Source organism: Malaclemys terrapin, chromosome 20, assembly GCF_027887155.1.
Source record: "Malaclemys terrapin pileata isolate rMalTer1 chromosome 20, rMalTer1.hap1, whole genome shotgun sequence".
NCBI lineage: Eukaryota > Metazoa > Chordata > Testudines > Emydidae > Malaclemys > Malaclemys terrapin.
In genome coordinates, this window is record NC_071524.1 from 17,994,507 (window position 1) to 18,019,156 (window position 24,650).

At 62.5% G+C, this 24,650-nt stretch overlaps 1 protein-coding gene across 6 annotated transcripts in view; it reads right to left on the reverse strand.

Annotated features, from left to right (window-relative positions):
- Positions 1-24,650, reverse strand: part of SIPA1L3 (signal induced proliferation associated 1 like 3) — a 100,343-nt gene that overhangs the window by 2,284 nt on the left and 73,409 nt on the right. For all 6 annotated transcript variants that reach the window (XM_054009672.1, XM_054009673.1, XM_054009675.1 and 3 more), the window contains 11 exons: positions 23,342-23,616; positions 20,787-21,020; positions 19,542-19,691; positions 14,362-14,489; positions 9,973-10,091; positions 8,620-9,032; positions 7,056-7,277; positions 5,264-5,426; positions 4,696-4,897; positions 3,646-3,789; positions 476-587 (listed from right to left, as the gene is read on the reverse strand). In XM_054009672.1, coding sequence (XP_053865647.1) covers positions 476-587; positions 3,646-3,789; positions 4,696-4,897; positions 5,264-5,426; positions 7,056-7,277; positions 8,620-9,032; positions 9,973-10,091; positions 14,362-14,489; positions 19,542-19,691; positions 20,787-21,020; positions 23,342-23,616 — 2,162 coding nt within the window. The remainder of the gene's footprint in view (positions 1-475; positions 588-3,645; positions 3,790-4,695; positions 4,898-5,263; positions 5,427-7,055; positions 7,278-8,619; positions 9,033-9,972; positions 10,092-14,361; positions 14,490-19,541; positions 19,692-20,786; positions 21,021-23,341; positions 23,617-24,650) is intronic.

Genomic DNA, 24,650 nt, shown 5'->3' on the forward strand with positions numbered 1-24,650 from the left:
GGGAAAAACATGGGTCAGTGCGTCTCGCCGGCCTGCCGGGGGAGGGGAGCTGGCAGGGCTGCAGAGACCTGATGCAGCCCCTGGGGAGCGCAAGCCAGGGCAGCACCGGGGCAGGGGAACAGTCTCCCTGGCCAGGCTGTGGGTGTCAAATGGGGAAGGATGAAAGGCTAGCGCTGCCCTACAGACACACGCAGCTGTGATGGGGGCTCCCCAGGCTCTCCGCTCACTGGCAGACGGCTCCCACGGCGCCCTGCCCCGTGGCGCTCTGGCTGCAGCGCCAGCTCCATGGATAGCCATGCCAGGAGACACGCTGAAAGGTTGGCTGGGTTACTGTCACCAGGAAGAGGTGCTGGCTTGCCTGAGCCCCCGCCCGCAGCCCAGGCCTGCTGCTAGACACAACTGCCCGCCAGCCTCTGCCCGGCCCCCCCATTACAGAGAGGGGCAGGAGCCAGGCTCCCGCGGGCTCCCCGCTTACCTCATGGTGGGCGTGGTGCGGGGCGTGGGCTGTCTCTCCAGGCTGGGCGCCGGGGGGGCGTCAGGGCTCAGCGTGGAGTCGTTGAGGGAGAAGAGGGAGACGGCTCTCTGCACTGCAAGGCAAAGGGATGGCTGTGTTTTGCTGTGCCCATGCTGCCTGGAGGGACCCGCGCCGCCTGGGCCCTGCCCGCCTCAGCCCTCGCCGGAGCACGAAGCTGTTTGCGGAGCTGTGGCAGCCCCTGAGTCACTGCTGCGTGCCGGAGAGAAGCTCCTCCCGGAGCCCCGTTACCAGGCAGCGCCCCCGGCCTGACTCACGCCTGGCCCGCGCAGCCCTCCGTGGGCGTCAGGGGCTGCCAGCCCAGCATCTCAGCCCCAGAGGAGTCGCACACTGACTGCCCGTCCTGCAGCATTGCCGGCTGGCGGGTCCGCGGGCAGAGACCGGGCCAGCGGGACTCCTGCTGCGCGGCCATGGCTGTTTCCCAGGCAGGGTGACGTGCCATGGCCAAAAGGCCACGGGAAAGTCTGAACCACGTCAAATGCAGGTAGGGGGAAACGCCCATGGCACAAGCCCCGCCCCTCCCCCCCCGGCTAGGGGCGCCAGTCTCCACCGGGGCCCTTGCAGGACACCCCCGCCGAGCCCATGGACCCGCTGCCATGGCCCCTCCTCACACACCTGCAGCTCCTTACAGAGTTAACCCTGCTGCCCCGCGGCTCTCTGGCTCCACGCCTTTCTCTTCCAAGCGGAAATCCGGGGGTTGAACGGGCACGGTTAGAAACGGGAGGGGCGCGGGGCGGGTATTTGTGTGGGGCTGAAGCAGGGACCCACCCCCACAGATCGGGACATGTCAATGCAGGAAGGGGGGGAGGGGGATGGGAAGAGACAGGGCGGTGAGAATCCGCGGGGGCTCAGATCTCCAAGCGCTGGCCTCCCGCGGCACTCAGCTCCTCTCCACAGGCTAGCAGCCTTGCCCAAACAGGGGCTGTTTATTTTGCCACGTTGGCTGGGAGGCTCCCTGGGGAAATCCCAGGCGAGGTGACGGGCCGGACCCAGCGTTGTCCAGAGTCGGCAGCCAGGTACGGTGAGGAGCAGAGGTGCGGCTCGCCCCACAGCGCCCGGGGACCTGGGGGCTTTTCAACCTACTTTGGAGACTGCCGTCTGCACAGCCCGCGAGAGCTGGCGCAGGGGGGTGTTGCGGATTGTGGGGGAGTTAGGGCCCTGCACCCCTCTTCCCGAGATTCACTGCGACTCTCAACCAGCCAGTAAAGCAGAAGGTTTATTTAAGGACAGGGACACAGTCTCAAGCAGAGCGTGTAGGTACGACCAGACCCCCTCAATTAGGTCCCTCGGGGAGGTTCAGGGAGCTTAGACCCCAGCTTGGGGTTCCCTGCGTTGCACCACCCAGCCCAAACCGAAACTAAACTCCCAGCCCCTCCCGCTGCTCCTCTCCTTTGTCCAGTCTCCCAGGCAGAAGGTGTTAATTCTCCCCACCCCCGTTCCTGGCTCAGGTTACAGCTCAGGTAGCTTCCTTCAAGGGAAGTCCCACATCCCCCCTGCAACATTCCCAGGTCAAATCTGCCCTGCTCCCTGCTCCGTCACAGGGGGCACCTCACCAGCAAAGCCCCCCCGCCCCCAAGACGCTGGACGTGGGGAGGGGCAGCAGTGTGAGCTGATGGATACGCTGGGCCCTGCACACAGCGCTGGCCCTGCTCCCCACCTACCGCGGGCCCCCCCCCCCGCTCTCCCACGACCAGGCCCCATTGCTTCCTGGGGCCCAGCTCTGTGCTCTAACCACTAACGGCGCTGCCCCACGCCAGCAGGCCTCGGGGCTGGCGCAGCGCCAGGGGAACACGCCAGGTAGACCCCCTACCTGAGGAGGGGTCTCGGTCACAGCAGGGTGCTGGGCGCCCGTATTTCTCCCTGAGCCGCACGACAAGGGCTCCCGTGCGTCTCCTGGGGTGGGGCTCCCAGCCACGTGAGCGTGACGCACAGACAGGAGATTCGACAGGTCCGGACCCATTGTGGCTCGAGGGCGCTGGGCGGAGCCGGCCCAGACGGAGCCTTTCGCCAGGCACTGGCTCCCAGGGCAGCCGTAGCGCTGCTGGGGTTACGCCGGCTGGGAAGGGGGACGGGTTCTACTGGATCCCAGTGGAACGGGCAATAGCAAAGCCACCAGCCCCTTGCTCACCCCACCTGTGGCAGGACAGGTCTGGGGCAGAAACGAGGGAATCCGAGCAGCGAGCGGGGGCCCTGCTCACAGGGACCGTTGTGACCAGCTGCTCCAAGCTCCTGCAGCACCGCGCCCAGACCCGTCTCCTCCTCGCACGCCTAGTGCCACCCTACAGACACCCCATGGCCAAGAGCCCATCACCCGCCTGGGCAGCTGCGAAGAGACCCGACGGGGACACCCCTTGGAATCCGCTCCCGCTCTGGGGGCCCACCCCTCCCTCTGGAGGACACTGACCAAGTGCTGAGCTAGCAGGGGACAACGTGAGGGACTCTGCCCGGTCCCGCTGGCCTGGGGCTCCCTGGCTCCGAGTCGGAGCTAGGCGGGGTGGCAGAGATGGAGCGGAGGGACAACAGCTCTCACGGGGAGGAGACTCACGAACGGTGCACAAATGACTCATGTTAGCCACGTGGCTTTGAAACCCCCAATTCATACCCACTTCCCGTCACTGTCCCAGCAACCCCCATGGCACGTCCCGCCCTGCTGCCCCCAGCCCCGGGGCGCTGGACCAGTGTGTACCGTGTGGGGCTGGGAGCCATTGAACCCAACTGTAAACCCTAGATAGGATGGAAACCACTTCAAGCCAGGGGGTGCTGCAGCCCCCCCACACTCCTAGTTCCAGCACCTCCCCCAGTCCCCCTGGCTCCGTTCTCAGACCTCTACGGCCAATGAGGCCACAGTCAGTATCAATCACCGTCACCTCCTGCAAAAGGAGGTCGTGCCTCAGTTTCCCTCTCGCTGCCATTAACTGGGCAATACTTTCCCCATGCTGCAGATGTCTGGGCGCGGCTCGGCGAACTGGCAGCCAGCAGCACCCCCCACGCTGTCTGGGTGCGGCACAGCACGGCTCGCAAACTGGCAGCCAGCAGCACTCCCACACTGGCAGGCCACGGCTCGGCTCCCTGGCCGCGGGGAGCCAGTGTTCTGCAGACGCCGAGGCTCCTACCTTCATAGGCCTTCGCAGCGTTGACCAGGCTGGACCATTCCAGGCCAGCTGCCGTGTCGGGCAGGGGCATCAGCCCCGGGTCGAGGCGTCTGGGAGGCTTGTCCCGTGCGTCGCTCAGTGACAGCTCCGAGGCAGAGATGGTGGCTTTGGGGAGAGCAGAGGGGTCAGAGGACGCTCGGAGCGCCGGGAAGCAGGCCCAGCACCCCCCAGAGCAGCACGCTGCCCTGCTGCCAGCTCCCCCCCACTGCCCTGTGGTTATGCCGGGGCCAAGTGTAGCCTGGGGGTGAGCACCCCAGCTCGTGGGTCAACCAATCATCCCCATTAGCACATTGGGGCTGGTTTGCAGAATCCACATGCTCCAGCCCTTGGATCCAGCCCCACCCCAGCTCCTGGAACCGACGCTGGGGCCCCGCACACGCCCGCAGACCCCACCCCGCGTGGGGCCCTTCTCCAGCACCTAACTGGAGCCCGGGGCGATCTGCCAGTGGGGCCCTGCCTCACGGCCGCTGGCAAGAATCGGGCCAGCCGTGGGAGGAGGGACGACGTGCAATGACACGTCCAGGCAGAGGCATGTAGGAGAGAGGGAAGGAAGGGGCCGGTCCCGTGACGGTTCAAGGAGACCCGCCTGGGGCTGGATGGAGATGCCCTGGCTCTTCCCAGAGGGGGACCTGCACCCGCCCGCGGGGAGAACCAGCTCTCATCAGCTAACAAGCACACGTGCAGCGCCTGACATCTCTCTGCCAGGCAGGCCCCTGTGTGCACTCCTGACGGACCGGGATCACGGCAGCACCAACGTCACACGCTACCCTGCCTCTCTCTCACATTCGTCACCTAGGGACCCCCAACCACGGTACATCACCGCCCCTTTCACAGCAAGGGGAAGTGACGCAGCCGGAGTCACACGGCAGAGCCGGGGAGAGAACCCAGGAGTCCTGGCACCCAGCCCCCTGCTCTAACCACCAGCCCCCATTCCCCTCCCAGAGCCAGGAGAGAACCCAGGAGTCCTGGCTGCCAGCCCCCCGCTCTTACCGAGACCCGTGCCATACTCACATTTCTTCTCGGGGAGGCCGCCGCTGCCCGGCTGCGGATGCTGCCGCCGGGTGGGCAGCGTGTTGGACGGATAGGTGCTGGTGAAGAGGACGTCGCTGGCCAGGGACTGTTCAAAGCAGGTGGCGTTGGCGAAGCTGGCGTCTCTCCTCCCGCTGCACAGGCTCTCGTCTGATAACGTCCGCTGGAGAGTCTTCTGCGGAGACTGTCGCAGAAACAGTTACTTCCCACGATAACCCGGGGTCACTACTGGGGGTGTCACATCAGCACCGAGCAGCCTCATCGGGGACGGCACAGTGAGCGACTGTTCCTGCCCCAAAGAGCTCAGTGTGGGAGGGGAAACTGAGGCACAGAGAGGGGAAGGGATTCGCCCAAGGTCACACACTAGGTAAGTGACAGAGCTGGGGATGGAACCCAGGAGTCCTGGCTCCCCAGCCCCCACTCCCTGCCCAGAGCTGGGAACAGAACCCAAGAGTCCGGCCCACTGGAGCCTCAACACTGCTGTTAGATGGATGGGCAGGGAGCAGAGTTCCCCTTGTTAGTGGGGCCCACCCTGTCGGCCTGCACCCACCATGGCTCTCTCTGGCTCCGGGCCCAAGCCGTCCATAATGATGAGCTTCTTTAGGTCGTCCTCAATGGTGGACTTGTAGTTCTTGCGGGGGGAGCGCAGGTCCCGGAGTGACGCCCGCAGCCTGGGCTGCCCAAAGACGTTCTTGGTGTTCATGTCGATTTGCCTAGAGCAGCGTGGGAGGGGACGTGCTCAGAGACCGGCTCCCGGAGCAGCCCCCGTTAGCCAAGAGCACGGCAGGCCCGATGGTCAATGCCCGTAGGCAAGAGGGGTGTCTGCCTCCCAAAGCCCCTGGGTGTTTACAGCCCTTGTATCGGGCAGGCGAGCCCCCACCCCCTGCTCCTTTGAATCCTATGGAAAATTCTGTCTGCCCCGGTGCTCCGGCTGGATTCGGGCTTCACTCGTCAGCTTTCTGGGGCAGGAACAGAGACTCCATTTGTAAAGCATCGAGCCAACGCAGGAGCGATGGAAACCATTTTCCTCACAAACTTCTGCCCAGTGCGAGTTATTTGTAGGACAGCTGTGCCCACTGACCCCGGCTGAGATTGGGGCCCCGTCGCGCCGGGCGCTGACCGAGATCAGGGTCCGTTGTGCTGGGCGCCACCCAAACCCCGACCGAGATCCGGGCCCTGTTGGGCCGGGCGATGCCCAGACCCCGGCCGAGATCGGGGCCCCGTGCACAGGACCAGTAAGACAGTCCAAAGAGCACATGGTCTGGACAAACACAGAGATAGGCAGGGAAACTGAGGAACAGAGCTGTGACTTGCTAAAGGTACAGCAGGTGAGATGTGGGGTTACAACCCAGGAGTCCTCCCCACTGGGCATGTCTGATTAGGAGATTCACGGGTGGTGCGATTCGACAGCCCGAGCTGGGGCCCGGCAGAGATGGGCAGGAAAAGCTCTGCCCAGGCAGTGACTGGCCCAATCCTGGCTTTTCTGAAGTGGTTCTCATGCCCTGGCCGGCGCGGGAGCAGCAATGGATCCAGTGGGGCAGGTAAGACCAGGGGCTGCGCCGTTTATTAGCCTTTTTAGGAGGCAGGGGAACGACGGAGCCTGCGAGTGAGAAGGGCAGGCCCTAAACCCCAGGAACGGGGCCACGGCTTTGGTCTCCTTTTCATCCACCAGCCTTGCTAGGCGAAAGGCCGGGAGGCACGGCTCCCGGCTGCCTCTTGCAGAGATGCATTGCGGCAATGGCAGGCCCACAGCGCGTCTGGCCACGCAGCAAAGAGCTGTGGCCCTCTCTGGTGGGAGCGCCACGCTGGGCAGGAGTGGTCCGAGACATGGCCGCCATCCTCTCTGACCTCTGACTTTAACCCCTGTTGTGCTGGAGGGGTTTGCGTGCATCCTTGTGGGCACAGCTACCCATGCCGAGATGCCAGAGCCTTTCTCCGTGCCCTGTGAGAGGTGGCCCAGAGCAGGGGCCCTCCTGCCTTCCTGCGTGGGGGGGCGGCGGGGGGGCGGATTCAGACCCCTCGTTCCAGCTCCTCCCACCCTGCACTCAGGCCCACGTGCTGGCGGCAGCTGCAGACCTGCACTGGTGCCCACGGGGGGCTGCCTATGCCCACCTCCTCAGGTACCAAGCAAGAGCTGCCCGGGCTGGGGACTGGGGCACCGGTAGGAGTGAGCTCGGCTCAGAACTCACGGCCCGACGTGCACCGAGGCAGCGGACAAGAAGCTACTGAAGGCTATCGCTCGAGGACCACTGACTTGGCCAATCCCCATGGCAGAGATCTCGCACGCCTGGCGCTCTGCTCAGCCCAACCCACCAGCCGGCGGCCCAATGAGAAGCGCTTACTTCTTTGGGTCTGTGAAGGCCACAGGTCTCGTGGGGGTCTCCTCGGCTCTCTTCCACCCCAACGCGGGCTTGTTCCTGCTGGTCTGTTTGGAAAAGAAGGATTTGGGGACAGAGGCAGACAGCTGGAAGGAGCTGGACTGGGACATGTGTGGGGGCCTGGGATTCTCAGCCACGGGCGTTTTGTAACCCTGAGCAGGGCGGCCTTGTCGCAAACTGAAATTACTACAAAGTAAAACAAACAAACAAAAAACTAAATCAAATCAATTCCAGGTCAGGCGGAAATCCGATTTCACCCCCAGCACCAGTCCCCCCTGGCTGGGAACACGCCACTCTGGGGTGACCCCCTTTCCTCCCCCCTTTTAAAACACCACAACCGGTACAAAACCCGGGAGGTTTCTGGGTTGGGATTAAAAATCTGCTGCTCCGCGGCAGCGCTGGGTTTGGGCCAGAGACTAGCACGTGGCCCAGTCTCTGGGCTTCAGCGGGTCTGAGCATTTAAAGGGACACTGGCACTTTACAAACCAGCCCTGTCTGAGAACATCTGACCTGCTGGTTTTACAACGGGGCAAGATATGCAGCTGTGAGCAGGGACTGGAGACCCTGTAAAGGGCCGGGATTTGGCTGGGGTGGAAAGCCCGACCTGTGAACGGGGACCCGGGACAGGCACCCCCAAATCACTCCCGGAATTGTGACCCCCAGAAGTTCGTGTGTAAAGTCTATTTGGCTCGGAGTTTCCAGTTTGTGACTCTGAGAAGGGAACGGTGCTTTGAAGAGAATCACTTTCCCGGCTGCCCCTCTAGTTGGGGTGAGGAAATCAAGCAAACACAGGGGCTGTAAAATCCCAGAACCTGGCAGGGGAGTCGTGGCTGGGGCAGGAGCTGTAGCTGCATTTCACTGTTTCAGTGGAACAGATCCGGTGTCCCTTAAACACGGCTGAGATAGCAAACCTGGCGAGGGGGAGATGAGCACTAGCGGACAAGCAGGGTGTTGCCAACTCATGAGATTTGGGGCGTTTTTCCTTTAGGGCCCAGCTGCTGGAGTCATGTGATTAGGGGGTTCTGTGCCTTGGTGGTTACAAGAGAAAGGCCTGAAAGTGACACCCCAGGAGCTCCCCCAACCAACAGCCCCACAGCGGGGGGGAGCCAGATGTAACCCCTCCCCCAAGCTGGGCCACAGAGAGGGCTGCAGACTCTGTCCCCAGCACGAAAGCAGTGTCTTTGCAGTGGTACCGGGACATCACCCATCCGATCTGAGCTACGTTTACGCCAGGCCTCAGCCCTTCCCCCACCTACCTCTCGGCAGTTCCTGGGTATTTTGCTGCGTGCTCAGACCTCCCCGGCCAGCGTCTCTCACCCAGCCTGGCACAGCACGACCAGCTCCAAGCACCGGCGGAGGAAGGAAGTGGCTGGCCAGGGAACTGGCTTTTCCCCAGTTCCCGCCTCTGTCAGCCTCCCAGCAAGAACTCAAGCAGAGCCCTGGAGCCTTCCTATCACTGGTGGTGGGGGGGTTCCCCTGCTTCCCTCCCATCCCCACCCAGCGCTCCGGGCTGCGCAGGCCGGGTTACCTTGGCTGCTTGAAGAGCTCACTGCCATGGTTGGGGGCTGCGGCAGGCCCGGCCGCGCCGGCCCCTGTGCCATACAGCTTGGGCCGGTAGCCTCGGCTGTGGCTGCCTGCGCTGACGGCGGGCGAAGGCTCCCTCCTCTTGCTCCCGGGCCTGGCCCCACTCTCATGCAGGCTGGCGTAGTGGGCAGAGCCCGGCGGGGCTTTGGGCAGCTGGTCTCGCTGCGGCCCCAGGCGGGAGGGCTTGGCGTAGAGCGTGGTGTCAATGCCGCTGTCGCTGGAGCCCCCCTTGGAGACGGGGTCTGGCTCACCCTCGGCAGGCTCGGGCGTGTCAAACCAGCGCTCGTCACTGTGGCTGCTGGAGGCGTTGCTGGACAGCGTGTTGCTGCTGGAGTGGCTGGAGTACTGAGCCTCACCCTGCAAAGACAGCCCCTCCGCGGGTCACCGGAGAACGGCGCCCCGGACTCCCGCTGCGCGCCCACCACTGGGGGGCTGAGCCCCGCCCAGCCCAGCCTTCTCCAGCCGGGGAGCCTCCCGGGAGAGCCGTGGGGCTCCAGGTAACTCGGCAGGGCCGGGGCCCTTTCCAATTGCTGGGTCTGGGGAAGGCGGGTGCAGCCCAGCGGGTCGGTTGGGGCCACGCCTGAGGTCACTGGCACACAGACCAGCAGCGGTGTACTCGCTGGGGAGATCATGGGGACGGCGCGCTGTCACCGGGGCATTTGAAAGCATCACCCGCAGCAGGACGGCTGTGCCCAGCGGGTTAGACAACAGCCGTGCCCTGACTATGCTGCAGTGGAGGCCAGCCTGCTTTGGGGATGTGACGGAGCAGAGCTCTTGTACAACGCTGCCAAGCCAGGACAGCCGCCGAGTGGCTCCATTGCTCAGCCATGGGGCTTGCAGCACCTCTCCTGCTGACAAATGGGTCTAACTGGACCAGTGACTGGCTCTGCCCCGGCGCCAAATGCTCCCGGAGACGCGCTCAGGTGGGTATTGCTCTCAGGACATAGCACGGCCCTTCCTAAAGCACAGAGGCCTGGGAACCATGCTGAGCACACAACCTGGGGCAGCGCTTACTGCCTGGCCACCACCCCCAGAACAACAGCTCCCCTTCAACTGGGGGCAGACGCTGACACAGGGGCTCCGCTTCCCTGGGGTATCTGCCCCCGCGCGGTCGCCTCCCCACGGGCAAGGCCTCTGCACGAGACAAACCCTACGAACCGAGCCGCCTGCTTCTCACCAGGGGAGAGCCAGGACGGCCCCACGGCTCACAAGGGCTGGGGCGGAGGGGCTTGCGTGCTGTAACAGCGCCCATACGGCGCACAGCCCGGGGCCAGGTGCGGGGAGAAGCTCCACTCACTTTGGAAGGCCGGTTGGGAGAATCCTTTCCTGCCAGCTCCTGTCTGCTGGGCCGCTTGCTCATGCTGCTCCCCGTCGCAGCAGGGAGCCTGGACTGCACCGGCACGTGCCACAGGGGCTCTGCAACAATCCACCACCACGCCACATCAGGAACGACACGCACAGCAGGCCCCGTGGATCCCCGCCCCGCCCCGCGGTGAAAGGAGCGCAGTGCCACCGCACGGCAGCACAGCGCAGCTTTAGGGAGCTGGTAATTAGCCATGGCTAGAACGTCGGCTCCTGCAATCGCAGCCACTAGGGGACAGGGCACTGCTCCTCCCTTGCCCAGGCCAGCCCCCATTGACGCAGCGCTGGGCTCTCCCAGAAGGAAGAGCACCTCCCGCTCAACACCGACGCTACTTCCCAGCCGCACCTTAAGCCATACCGCTGGAGGGGACCCTCCCAAGGAGCGAGCACGCCAGGGCCGCAGCAGAGCCTGCTGGTGGGCGCTCCGAGCTGGTGCGCTCACAGCTGCGCTGCCCTAGCCAGATGGTGGCTGGTCAGAGGGATTTGGCGTTGTTCATAATCCCACCGAAGGAAATCGCCCGTTGCTGACACAGACCAGCCGTGTGCGGCTGCTCCCCGGTGTCTGCGCTAAGGGCTTGTCGCTGTCTCCCCTTCCCGCTGAGTGGGGCTATGGCCCCATTCCTGCAACCCCCCGGCCTCACTCACGTTAACCTGCTCCTTGCCTCACCACCTGAGGGCGGGGAAGAGCGGGGACACAGAGAGGGGAACATTTTCCTAAATCAAGAGCACGGCAGGCCTAAGTCGCATTTCCAAAACATGCAGGGAGGAGCCTAAGTCCCCTAGGCGCTTGGAAAATGTGCCCCGGAGAGATTGAGGCATACCATGACCCAGGGCTGACTGGCCAGTCTGAGACCCCTCAAAGGGGCCCACTGCTCACAAGGCAGCGCTTGGCACCTCCACCTGGTCCCCAAACCACCTGGGCATGCCCAGGGCCAGCCCAGCGCCTCCCCAAGAGAAGCAAGCCATGAGCAAAGGATTCAGCGAGGGGTAAACCATCTGCCACAAAACAGCCCCATCCAAGGGGGAACCAATCCAGTCCTAACTCCCTGTTAGTGACGGGCACATGGAGAACTCGAACAGCTCCAGTCCCTCGGGGGCAGCGTTCCTGCCAGCCAAAACAGCTGCTGAGTCCGGCTGCATCCCGTAGGTTCTGGGTGTCTGACTCTGGGAAGGAGCGGGGTGGGCCAGGCAGACAGGACACCTAGTCTCTACTCCTATCTCGGCCCATGACCTGCCTTGGGGGCTGCCTCTATGGGCTCTGTTCTCCTCCCGCTCTGTGAGGCAGGGACTGTTCATGGGCTCTGGGCAGTGCCCGGCACAACAGAGGCCCTGACCTCTGGTGATAACTGGGCCCACGCATTCCTGGGGAGCTCTCTGTAAGGAGCATGTGAAAGTTCACAAGAGGTCCCAATACCTGGAACTTTTGGCCTGCTGGAGAATGAACACTGGAATAACAAATGTTATGAACAAGGGCAAGAAAACCCGACAGACTGAGCCAGTGCAAACCGCCACCAGCACGAGTGACTCATGGCCTGGGTTAACAGCACCATCACCTGCTAAAAACAGACCACGTGGAGCTGGAAATTACTGCACCAAAATCGGGGCGTGGGATATTAGGCCTAATTGTCGGCCGGAATAACGAGGGATGAACTATGCCCCCGGATTTTCCCCTTTTGGGGGTTCTTAAAAAGAGACCGAGAGTCTCGGCAGCTCCGGTCTCAGCCCCCGAGGCTGAGGGAGCAGATTTCCGGCAGGCCTCACTCCCGTGTAAGGAGCTTGGTGTTTTATCTCAGCCCATGGTGGGGACAGCTACTTGTCACACCGCAGAACCAGAGCAGAGTCTGTTCCCTTCCCGTCCCTGTTGTGTTACGCTCTTCCCCACCATTTCTTTCCTCCTGTCCTGTCTCTCACTCTCTGCTTCTAATCGAAGCCTGAAGCCACCTAGACGGCCTCAGCACAGCCAGATGAGATGGCAGACGACGTCCCTGAATGGAATGCGAACCGGGGTCCAAGCACCAGCTGCCCCAGATGACCTACCAGCCATCCAGTGTCCCAGAGACAACACCCAAAGCCGCCTTTCCCCCCTTTGCCTCCCGGCCCTCCTCCACCTCGGGTCTGTCTGTTACCAACAGGAGCAGCGAATACTATCAGCGCGGAGTCAAATCACCCCTCTCCTCTGCACCAATGCATGGTTATTAATGAAAAAAGGAGACTGCGATAGTCTGCCTCCAAAGGCAGAGAGGCTTAAATAGGTTTCAATGAGGTTTATCTGGTATAATAACTCGAGTTCAGTTTCACTATAAATGCTCATTTGTGTTTGAGCAATAAACTTTCAGCTTTAGAACGAATGCCAGCCACCCGAGGAACCCTCCCCCTGATCCCTTTCAGCACTGTTCTAATGACGGACAGCGAGAGAGTTTATCGCACCTGTATCTCCTCTGACCCTTGAGGTGAATACACCAGGTCAGTAACTTGGCTGGCCAAGCACTGAGGCTCCTCTAGGGAAGATATCACAGGCCGGGAATTTTAACATCCCTTCTCTAATAGCTTTGAGTTTCTGCCATGGTGAGGCAGCCGCTCCCGCACGTGTTAATGGCAGCTCCAGGAGACAGGATCTGCCTGGGCTGTTGTATCAACGCCCCACCTTTGGGGCTCTCCCCGTAGAGCAGGCCCGTCAGCGCCCTCTGGAAACAGGATCTATAAAGAAATAGTCTCCCACTTCGCTGGCGAAACAGAAGTGAACTAGCAGTCACCAACCCACTGTGGGGCTGGGGCCAGATCAGCCCAGAGAAAAGGTGGGAGAAATCCAGCGTCTGCTTTTCAGCATGTTTCTATTCATTGATTTCTCCTCCTCTCGAAAACAGCCAATTGAGTGTGGAGAGAAGAAAGGCACAGACCCCTTCTACAGAGCTGATGGCAGACCTGATCCGCGGGACTCCCCGCTGCAGGCTATTACCGAGGCCAGGATCTCAGTCAAGATTTGTCAGAATGGCAGAGTGGACACAGCACCGGCCTGAGGGTCTGGAAACCTGGGTTCTATTCCCAGTTCTGCCACTGACTTGCCACGTGACCGTGGGCAATTACGTGCCTCAGTTTCCCCTCCCACCTGTGACGAAGTGGGGGGTTTTCTTGTTTTCTGTGGAGTTTTCAATGGTTTGCATGCGGAGGGGGTGGAACTCAGTTTCCCTGGGTGTTACTGGTTTAACAGAGGTGAGGGGAGAGGGAGTTTATTTTGCAGAGGACCGGAGAGAGGACGTGGGGACCCAGCCGATGGCCGGGAGGATGGATACCCCAGCGAGCGGTGACCTGGTGACCCGGAGGCCCAGTTGAGGAGACGCAGCCGGTTCTGGCCAGTGGGCGGACAATGGGCTGCAGAGTGAGGACCCGGTGACCTAGGCTGGTTAGGAGAGGCGGCGGGTTTAAGACCCTGTTTACCTGGAGGGAAGACAATGGACAGAGGCGGGGCCTGGGGCCGGTGATCTCAGATGCCCAGCTGGGGGCAGGGGGGCTCGGGGCTGGGGAGGGAGAGCAGGCGGAGGCCAGCTAGAGGCAGAGAGACTGGGATGTGCTGGGCTGAGGGAGGCCAGGCCAGGCCTGTGGCCCTGAGAGTTTCCTGTGCTGTGTTCAACTCTCAATAACTTTCCTGTTTTATGCTGGCTGAGAGTCGCTCCGGTCTAGAGAACAGGGGGCATCAACCCCTTTGGGGGTGGAGGCCCCGGGGGTCCAGAGCGCGTGGACTCCCCGAGGGGGCCCATGGCAGAGACAGGTGTGCTAAGGCTCCGAGAGGTGCGGCTCCAGGAGGTGGAGGGGCCTAACCCCGAGAGAGAGCGGACCCCCGAGAAGGGCTGTCTCACTAAAAGGGGCACCCCCCACAGACCGCAGAGTGGACATCCCCATCTGCCCCAACCCTAGCGACCCCTCACCACAGCCAGGCTGAGGAAGCGGAGAGACCCCTCAGCGGCAGGGCTGCCGGCATGCACCAGGCCGAGCAGGGACAGCCAGCGGCACAGGAGACAGAGGCACTTCCCCGGCCCCGCACCACGCAGCAGCCGGGCAGGGCTCAACACGCCAGTCTGGGGTGCACAGAGCACAGAGGCGGCTGGGGAGTTTAGCTCCCAAATCAAGAGAAGAGAGAGCTGCTCCGGAGCCGGCATCATGCCCCAGGCTCCATGCCGGCTTGCAGAGGCCTCACTCCTTGAAAGCAGGAAAACCTCTCAGGGAATCATTACGGAGCCTACGTGCCCAAGTCGTTCTGCTGTGTTCAAATGCTTCCCACCCCACGGGGAGTGCACGGGTCCCCCGCGCCGGTGTGAGGGAGCCTTACCCGGCTTGTGCCTCTCCATGGTGCTCTCCTGACTGGGGAGCCCCCCGGACGAGGAATCGCCGCTCGAGGTCACTTCGGGGCTGTAATGCTGTTCCAACGGCAGCACAGGCCGCTGAGAGGTTGCGTATCTGCGAACAGAACGGGAGGTGAGACAGCTGAAGCCGGCAAACTCAGGCTGTTAAAATAATCCTGTGTTCTCATTAGCAGGTTTTTTCAAACCCAGGATTCAGGCTGGGGGGGGGGGGGGTGGAGGGGAGGGGGAGGGAAAAGAGCTGTGAGATGAGTAAGAGGCAGAACGTGCAATGAAAACCCTTGGACGTCTTGCCGCTGAACGCAGGCACCAGGCAGACAGCCCAGGAGGACGCAACCAGAGCCTGGAGTTGCAGGCTAGGGGATCCGAACTCACCAGACATGGCCTGGGGGCAGCGTGCAGGAAGAAGCCAGGCAACGCACAGCTGGGGATTCGGAGAGAGCAATTGGACAAGGGACCCCCCAGTGCTCTCTGAGGAGCAGGGTGCAGCTGGGCCTTTCCCCACCACATGCCCACGCCCCTGGAGTCACATGTTCATTAGCCGGTTCATTAGCAGTCTGCTTAGTCAGGGCTCGAAGGTTAGAGAGTAGCTGTTCCCACTGGGAGCTCTGGGGCAGGGCTGGGTCTCCTGATGGGCCCTCGCTCTTGGTCAGGGGGTGTCTGTGCAGCGTCTGGCCTGACAGGGCCCCCCCCCACACTCTTGGTCAGGGGGTCTGTGCAGCGCCCGGCCTGATGGGGTCCCCCCTGCTCTTGACCAGGGGGTGTCCATGTGTGACAAAGTGGGGATTTTCTTGGGTTTTTTTGTATTTTCCAGTGGGTTGCATGCGGAGGGGGTGGGACTCAGTGTCCCTGGTGTTACTGGTTTAACAAGGGAGGGGAGAAGGAGTTTGTTGTTACAGCCCAGGCGACCCTGTTTACCTGGAGAGAAGACAATGAACAGAGGCGGGGCTTGGGGCCTGGGATCTCAGATGCCCAGCTGGGAGCAGGGGGGCTCTGGACTGGAGAGGGGGAGCAGGCAGAGCCCCCCTGGATGCAGGGGAGACTGGGACGTGCTGTGCTGAGGGAGGCCAGGCCTGAGGCCCTGAGAGTTTCCTGTGCTGGGGTCAGACGCTCAATAAACCCTCCTGTTTTATGCTGGCTGAGAGTCACTCCGGTCTAGAGAACAGGGGGCATCAACCCCTTTGGGGGTGGAGGCCCCGGGGGTCCGGAGTGAATGGATCCCTGAAGGGGCCCACGGCAGAGACAGACGTGCTAAGGCTCAGAGAGGTGCGGCTCCAGGAGGTGGAGGGGCCTAACCCCGGGAGAGAGTGGACCCCCGAGAAGGGCTGTCTCACTGAAAGGGGCTGCCCCCACGGACCACACGGGGCCAAGAGTGGGCATGACCTGGGAGTCCGTGACACCATGTAGCACCTGGCCCGACAGGGCCCTGATCTCAGCTGGAGGGGTGTGCAGCACCCTAACTTGGGACCTTTCGGAGCTCGTGTAGCGCAGACTGTGACTGACAATGGTTTGAACGGGCCGTGTCTCCCTGGGAGCTGGCCAACGCACAGGCCCTGCGGATCCACCGGGAAATCGTTACTGATTAGCCAGAAGAGCCCACACCAGCCCCAGCCAGCAGGGTTTTCTAGCCCTGCTGCAACAGCCCCCTCGCCCCTGGCTACCAGGACGGTGGGTTGGGTTCCCGGGCTGGCCTGCTGGCCGGGCAGTGCCCCCTGAGGGGCAGAGAGCGAGATGCCAAGCAGCCAGTGGCACCTCCCGACGTCACACGAGCCCACGGGGCCGGCCGATGCCAGGAGGCTGGAGATCACGGCACCCCCCACCGCACGGGGAGAGGTGATCATGTGTCTCTTGGTGTGTGTCTGGAGCCCGGGCTCCAGGAGCCTCGGGGTGGGAGCGTCTGAGCTGAGCCCTGCAGCCCCAGTCGGCAGGCACACACCATTCGGGGCCCAGAACTAAACGGGGGACATGGATGGTGCGGCGGAAGGAAGCCCCATGCCACTGGTGGGGGGCAGCCGGCCTAGTGCAGCCCCTATGGACTCCCCCATGGCATCACCACAAACCCTGCATCGCCAGTGACTCCTGCGCAGGAGGGGGCGCAGCACCAGCAGCCAAGCGTGGGTTCACGCCCGCTTAGCACGTGTTCTGCACAGGCACCAGTGACTGCACCAGGCTCCTCTGCGCTAATGGGGAACAATCTCCCCCTGGCCTCCAGCTGGGCTCAGCACGGGCAGGTCCTAGCTCCAGACAGCTCAGGGCTAACCCTGGTGCAGAACACGCCTGTTCCAGGAGACCCTGCGGCAGCCGGCTACAGGCCAACCTACACTGCAGGAATTCGCAGCACAGCCAGAAGGGGTGCGCTGGTGCAAGGGGGCCCGGCACTCGGGGGGCGAGGGTGTGACGTTATTGACATGAACTGGGACCATATAGATCATTGGTGCAACCAAGGTCCTGTAATGGCACCAAATCTTGTATAAAGGAGGCCAAATAAGGTGTCTAAGGCAAGGTTCTGGCTTGCTGGTTACGATTATGCTGTCTATATGTGTGTGTATCATTCTTGTAGTTGAAGTTATGAATATTGGCTCTACACTGTCTGTATTTCACACTTGTGCTGTGCTTCTGGGAGACACCCCAGACAAGTTGGTGTCAGCTCTGCCTAGCCTGCTTGATGGCCCATTAAGGCCCATCAGCTACAACTGACCCACTGAGAGAAGCAGATACACCTTGTGACTCAGCAAGGTATGCAGGGACCAGGGCCGGCTTTAAGCCGATTCAGCTGATTCCCTGGAATGGGGCCCCCGCGCCTAAGAGGGCCCCGCAACGTCCGGGGCTGCCGGCGGAGCGGAAAAAAAAAAAAAAGCCGCGTCCTGCTTCTCCCCCCTCCCTCCAGCGCTTGCGCCGCCATACAGCTGATCAGCGCAAGCCTGGGAGGGAGGGGTGAGGAGGAGGAATGTGGCGTGCTTGGGGAAGAGGCGGGGCCAGGACAGGGATTTGGGGAGGGATCCAATGGGGCAGGGAGGGGGCAGAGTCGGGGCGGGGGGGGGGGGGGGGCACAAGACAATTCGCATCCCAGCGTGTCTTCAATCCTGTTTCTCTGGAGGGACTTTGCTACGAATGGAAGCTCTGAACAAAGGACTGAGGACCCATCCCAGCTGGGGATGTTCCAGAGACTTGATTTGAACCTGCAGTTTATTTCATCACTGCTACAAGCCTGAACCAAGAACTTTGCCATTACTGTATGTAATTGATTCCATTTAACCGATTCTAACTCTCATCTCGATCTTTTTCCTTTTACGAATAAACCTTTAGATTTTAGATTCTAAAGGATTGGCAGCAGCGTGATTTGTGGGTAAGATCTGATTTGTATATTGACCTGGGTCTGGGGCTTGGTCCTTTGGGATTGGGAGAACCTCTTTTCTTTTACTGGGGGATTGGTTTTCATAACCGTTTGTCCCCATAACGATGGCGCTGGTGGGGATACGGGGAAGCTGGAGTGTCTGAGGGAATTGCTGGTGTGACGTGTGGGTAGCCAGTGGGGTGAGACCGAAGTCCTCTCTGGCTGGCTGGTTTGGTGCCTGGGTGTGCCAAGGACCCCAGCCTGGGGCTGGGACTGCCCTGCTCTGAGCGATCTGTCCTGGATTGGTGCTCTCCGCTGGGTCCCGCCAAGGGCAGCATCGATACAGGGGGCTCTGCTCCAGATGAGGGAATCAGCTCAGGCAAGGCCCTTGCAAGCCCCCCGTGCCTCCCCGGACATCCCTCGGGGCAGGCTGGCTCAGGGGTAACCGCTCCAGGAAGAGTTCTCTTCCCAGAGATGCTGCTCCCTCCAAGCCACCACACGCTCTCTCCTGAGGGTACCCAGCTCCGGCACTTCTCAGCACGCTCGCTCCTTCTGAGGCCGTGCAGGCAGCCTACAGCCTGGGCCACCTGGCTGGAGAGGGGAGGGGGAACCTATGCCGCACGCTCGCTCCGTTTGCTACCCCGGCCGAGGTTCACCAGAGGAGGGGAACGCTGTTCAGCTACTGCTGAGGGGGCCTCATGTTCAGAGTTGCTGCAGCTGTATCGAAGGGTCCCCAGGGCCCCTGACAGCCGACCCCGGGGCGTTTCCCCGGCTGGATCGAGGGGTCCCCAGGGCCCCTGACAGCCGACCCCGGGGCGTTTCCCCGGCTGGATCGAGGGGTCCCCAGGGCCCCTGACAGCCAACCCCGGGGCGTTTCCCCGGCTGGATCGAGGGGTCCCCAGGGCCCCTGACAGCCGACCCCGGGGCGTTTCCCTGGCTGGATCGAGGGGTCCCCAGGGCCCCTGACAGCCAACCCCGGGGCGTTTCCCCGGCTGGATCGAGGGGTCCCCGGGGCGTTTCCCCGGCTGGATCGAGGGGTCCCCGGGGCCCCTGACAGCCGACCCCGGGGCGTTTCCCCGGCTGGATCGAGGGGTCCCCAGCGCCGCTAGCCCAAGCGAATGCTCCCAGTGAGGTGGCTGGTGAGTGGCTCTGTGTGGGTGAGAGCAGCAAGCCCGAGCCCATTATAAACACCCCCTGCTCTTAGGCAGAGCCAGGGGTACGTGGCTCTGGTTTCAGAGCTCAGGTAAAGGCTGCCAGGGCTGGCCAGGCGGGCAGAGGGACAGGGACAGCCCAGAAAGGAAGGGTAACTCCTGTAACAGGCCAGTGCACAGCAGCCACCTCTGGGGCAGCTGCTCCCATCTTCCTGAATGCTTAATATTCTACAGCCCCCGGCCGCGGCTCCTGTCCCGGCCGCTGCACTACAGAGCGCCCAACGGGCTCCCGCTCACCCAGCACCGACAGGACTCTCTGGACTTTCAACCGGGAGCAGTTTTGCTGAGGCAGGGCAGAGTAAAAGCTGCAGTCCCCGGCCATGAGAATGTCGTGACGCCAGCCCTCTCACGCCTCCCCTCCTGCTGAAACAGAGATGCCACTTCCCGGCTTCCTTGGCCTGAGTACTCTGACCTGGCCAGGGCTCAGAGGGGAGGATGGAGGTGTTCATTGCTGGCAATGGAAGATCCCCTCTGTGCAATACGGGACATAGCGAAAAGGGGCACTCCCCCTGACATCGCTCCAGGCTTGCCGGCGCTTGGACGGGCTGTCAGACTCATGCAGCGGGGTGGAGAGGTTAGCACCTTCCCCTGTTCCTTAGCCTACCTTTCTGGGGATGGCTTGTAGCGGGTGTAAGCCGTTCCTCCTGAGCCTGGAGTCGAGAAGCTGCCCGACGGCTGCCGATATGGCTGGACTCTCTCCGCCCCCGCTGGGGAGGAAGCGGCGGTGTGCGGCGTCTCAGGGAAGCTAACCGGCCTGGGTCAAAGAGACGCACACAGAGAAAGAAAGTGCTTGGTCTGCCCTAAAGATTCCAACATCCCCCAGAAACCCAGCCCAGCGCGGTGAGAGAGCAGAACCATCAGCCCAGAAAGGGCAGAGACTCGGGCAAGGCAAATACTGACCAACGCGATGGGCCGTGGAGCCGGAGAACATGGACAGTGCAGAGCCCGGTCACTGGGGCGCGTGCGTGTACATGTGCGCGCACGTTCATTCTTCGGTGAATGGCAGGTGACACTTCCTCACACAGGAGAGTCCCTGGCGAGTGGCACTGGAGGCTACCGCTGGGGCTGTCCCGGCCCAGCCCCTCACTGCGCTGCTAGCCACCCTGTCTAACCACATCCACGGTTCCTGCTTCCCGTTCTCAGCTGGAGAGAACGAAACACTAATGCAAAGGGGTCCTCAGAGGACCCGATGTGCATCAAAGCCGGCTGGTGCGATGCCGCTGGGGAGCCGCTGGTCCATTTCAGTTCTCAGGAGTCCGCACTGAACAGACACCCGCCCCCCCGCACCGGAAGGGAGCTGGAATGCAAAAGGCAAATGGCTGATCGCCGCGAGGAGCCTGAAACCCCGCTGGCTCGGCTCAGGGCGTGGCTAACGCAGGCTGGGGACTGCGCACCGGAGGTGTCCCTCGGGAGCGAGATCAAAGGCTGCTGGTTCAATCTGCCCCCAACAGCTGGAATCCCAGCGTTCAGGACGGGCCGAAAGGAGCCCGCCGCACCCTGCGGTAACCACCTTGGAAGAGGCAGATTTCCACCATCTCTTGCAAGTGCACACGGTAAATTGGGAGTGTCAGCTGCTAGGCCCTGTTTTCCCAGCCTGCTGCACCCACCGCAGGACCCTGGCCCAGGCAGGAGGGCGAACCTGGCGGTCACCCAGCTGGGGGGCACCGCAGGGCTCAGATGTACACACAAGCCATTTCTGGAAGCCACACGTACTGACTAGCGTCAGCCTTGTGCGCCACGGCTCTCACTCGCTCGGCGCTGCACCGGTCAGTCTCCAGCCACAGGTCACCCCAGCCGCTACACCCCACGGACTGCCCCTCGGCCTCCGCCCCCCGCAGCTCAGCCTTACCTCTTGCTGTGCAGGGGCTGCGGCTCGCGGTACGGGATGACAGACGTCTGTTTGGGGGGCCTCGTGAGGGGCAGGGGCTCTGCCCACTTGGCTGCCTGCGAGGAGTGGTGGGAGGCAGGCCCGCTCCACTGCCATGCTGAGTTGCTGCGGTACGGCGGGCGATGCCCCGCGGGCACGCTCTCCAGCTCTGCCTTGTGCTCCATGCTGCTCATTTCGAAGGACTCGGCCCATCCCCTGAAAAGCAAACAGCACTCCTTGCTGCCGGCATGCGAGCGTCTCTGCATGAGCGACGGGGAGGGCAGCTAATGCCACCTCTTCCCCTGCCAAGGGGCGAAGGACACTGTGTGCCCCCCCCCGCCCGTGCAGCAGTGGGGGGCAGAGGCGTTGCTCCTTGGAGGTTGTGCAGCCTTCCCCACACGGGCTCAGCCCGTTTAATCGCACACCATTGTGTCAGTGGCAGCATCTCCCTGCTACTTGCTAGGACGACGCACAGGCAGCTGGAACGGAGGAGGTGACCTACTTAGCCACACGTGGAGAAAACCAGGACGTAGGAGCCTAAAGACGGGTGGACAAACCCCTGCCCGCTAGGGTTCTTCTCAGGCCAAGCTCCCTCGTGGCCCTTGGAGGGGAGTGCGTTGCGCCCCTCCCACCCACAGCCCCCTCTCCGCGCCGGAAAGGCACCAGATGCACCCAGGCTGGAATCCCACTGAGTCTGATTTACAGCCGTCTCGGTGCTCGTGGCCCCGGCCTTGGGAGAGCCCCTGCTTGGCTCGGTGCTTCATCGTCTTGCTGCCCCAGCCCCCGGCTCTGCACATCCCATTTGGTGCAAAACCGTGTCCGGAGCAATTCCTGCCGCTGCACTAGTTAGGCGGCAGCCGCAGGCTGCCAGAGGCCCGTGCAGGGCCCTCAGCAGCTGGCAACGGCTCGGCCTGGTGGAGAGAGGCCTGCACCGGCCCCTCATTGCTTCATTTCATTATGGGCAGCGAGGCAGCAGAACCTCCTCGCTTCGGGGCAGGGAAACAAGCTGGAGCAAGAAGGTGCTCCAGATTTCTTAGCGTTACTGGGAGCTTTTTGTTCAAAAGAGCCGAGGGGGAAACCCTGAAGGACACCGGCTTGGGGCTTGGCTGCCTACCGACAGGGAGCGAGAGCCATGCTTAGGCTCCTGGACGTCTGGCTTGATTTTCAGCGGTGAGGTAACAGCCCTTCCCACTGAAACCCGGCCACTGATGGGGCCGGTCGATGGATTTCGCACCCGCCATGGGAAGGTTGGGCCTAAGGGAAATGGCAACAGCTTTGGAGGAATCCATCTGTAACGGCCAACGGTCCTAACTCCGCTGCTGCCGTTAAGAACCGAGGTTACAAACGCTCCCTGCCAAAGGGAGCGACAGACGAGGTAACCAATGGCCAGGGAGCGAACGCGGGTGGCAAATTCCACTGCACTTTAGTTGGGCCCCTCGGCTTGCTGAGCAAAATCCCTCTCAGCACAAGCAGAAACGAGCGCTGGCGCTGCGAGGCGGCCCAGGTGCTGACACCCCTGGGAGCACGGCAGGGCCACGCCCGCTCTCCAGGTATGCTACGCTGGAGCGCTCTCCTGGGAAGCACTAAACAGCAGTGCGGACGTGTGGAGCTTTGAGAGCCCGTCCTTAGCACGTCTGCCTAGCCAGCGTAAACAGGCCCGAAGAGACTCGGGGTTCAAATCCCAGTGACTCCGCCCAGCCCAGGCTCCATGCTGTACATCTCCCCGCCCCTTAGCTGCAATCCAACAAGCCCCGATGCTCCGAAGCAGTTCCTCGGCCCTGCGGCTAACTGGGGCCTGCGGCACAGTAAGGTCATTGCACCGCCCTGGGCTGCGTGTCAGCGCACGAGCCAGCCCCTCGCTCCTAGCGCAGGAACCAGCCTTCCCACAACTCCCCTTTAGCTGTGGCCATTACGATACCTGCACCCTGCTCTAAGACATCAGCCATCTGGCTTCCGAGCAGAAAGCACGGCTCCCATCCCTGCCACACGCTGCCGCTCCAGGAGCCACCCTTGGCGTGCAGAGCTCGGTCCACGGCCGGGTTTGGGGTTTGATTTGGGAGGAGAAGCTGCCTACAAGTTTAATCACTGTCTGAACTTGCCCTGCAAAGCTGCGGAGCAGGCGTGGCTTAGACGTCAAAGCACAGAGAAAGCTGCAGGGGCCACATGCAAATCTGTTCATAAATGGGCCCAATTTAACCCTATCAAAGCCAGACAACTCTGAGCAACGCTCCCCCATCAGCTCTCATGCGTCAGGGGTTAGCCAGGCTCACGGCCCAGCCCTCTGCCAGCCATTGCCCCAGGGGGCGGAGCCAGATCGCTGTGGGCCCCCCGCTGTTTGCACTCCCCTCAATATACTTTCCCTTTTAATGAACACTTAACAGCAGTTCAGCTCCTGCCAAGCCGCGGGGGAGCGGCGGGCCCGGGGGAGCGAACGCCCTGGCACCACAGTGCCTTGCTAAGCGAGGCCCCTAGCACGTTTCTAACACCTCGATCAGCCCTTGGGGCAGAGCGCCGGCGCCGGCACGCGGGGGCAGTACCTGCGAGGGACGCCGTCCTCATGGGGCGGGATGATGACCACTTTCACCGTGACCGAGGTCCGCAATAAGTCGATCATCTGGTCGTGGGACAGCGTCACCACGGCGACTTTACAGATCTCCACCAGCCGGCTGCCCTGCCGGAGCCCCGCCTGCCACGCAAAGCCGTAGTCCTCCACCTCGGCCACCGTCCCGTCGTACTTCACATGGAAGCCGAGCTGGCCCAGCCCGTTTCGCCGCAGGGTCATGTCGACCGTCTCACAGCCCGAGGTCATGACCTGCGGAGGGAGCAGTCACCAAACTGACCCCCACTGGAGCTGTCTGTCTGGCAGGCAGCTTGGGGTGAGGCTAGCCTGCGGCATCTCATTTGGTACCGGCTTTCCCGACACACACACACACTTCAGGGACAGGCTCTGCACCCTCAGCCACAATACGGGTGCATTTGTACTGGTGTTTTTCACTGAACGCTGCCCTGTACCTTCCTCCCAGTCGCCAGGCTCGACAGAGAGCCGACAGCGAGCGCCCCTGGGAACCAGGCAGCCGCTTTGCTGCTGTTCGCGCCGTGGGGATCAGCTGGTTGTGGGCAGCCCCTCTGACATGGCGTGTGCGAACCCACGTCCTGCAGCGCTCGCGGCCGGCATTCAATGCCCTGCCAGCTCTGCGCACAGGGTGCTCCCCTCTGCTGGACTCCTGTGTGTTTCACCTCTGCCTGCCAACAGGGGCCTGCTGAGCTCCCCCTTGCACCCCAAGATCTTGGAGAGGAAAACCGGGCCCATGGAGATGAAGTCCCAGGCAGATGGCCTGACCCTGGGCTGACTGTGACTGGATCAGCTGCTGCTCACTGCCCAGGAACCGGGGTCTGCATACGGTGGGTGAATGAATACGAACGGCAGCACCACGACGAGACAGGCGCCCGAGACAGTCACTTGGAATCCCGCAGCCACCTGGTCCCATGTGAGACCCCACCACACCCACTTGCAGCTGGAAACATTCGGCCCACGCTACTGAGGAGGCAGTTTGACTAGTAGGCAGTCAGGACGCCTGGGTTCCATCCCCAGCTCTGGGAGGGGAGTGGGGTCGGGTGGGTTAGAACAGGGGGGTTGGGAGCCAGGACTCCTGGGTTCTCTCCCCGGCTCTCGGAGGGGAGTGGGGTCTGGTGGTTAGAGCGGGGGCTGGGAGCCAGGACTCCTGAGTTCTATCCCCAGCTGTGCCACTGATCTGGCGTGTGTCCCCTTGGACAGTCTCTACCTCCCCTCTCACCCCCTTCGTCGGTCTCATCTATTAGGAGTGGAGGCTCTCTGCGCAGCTCCCA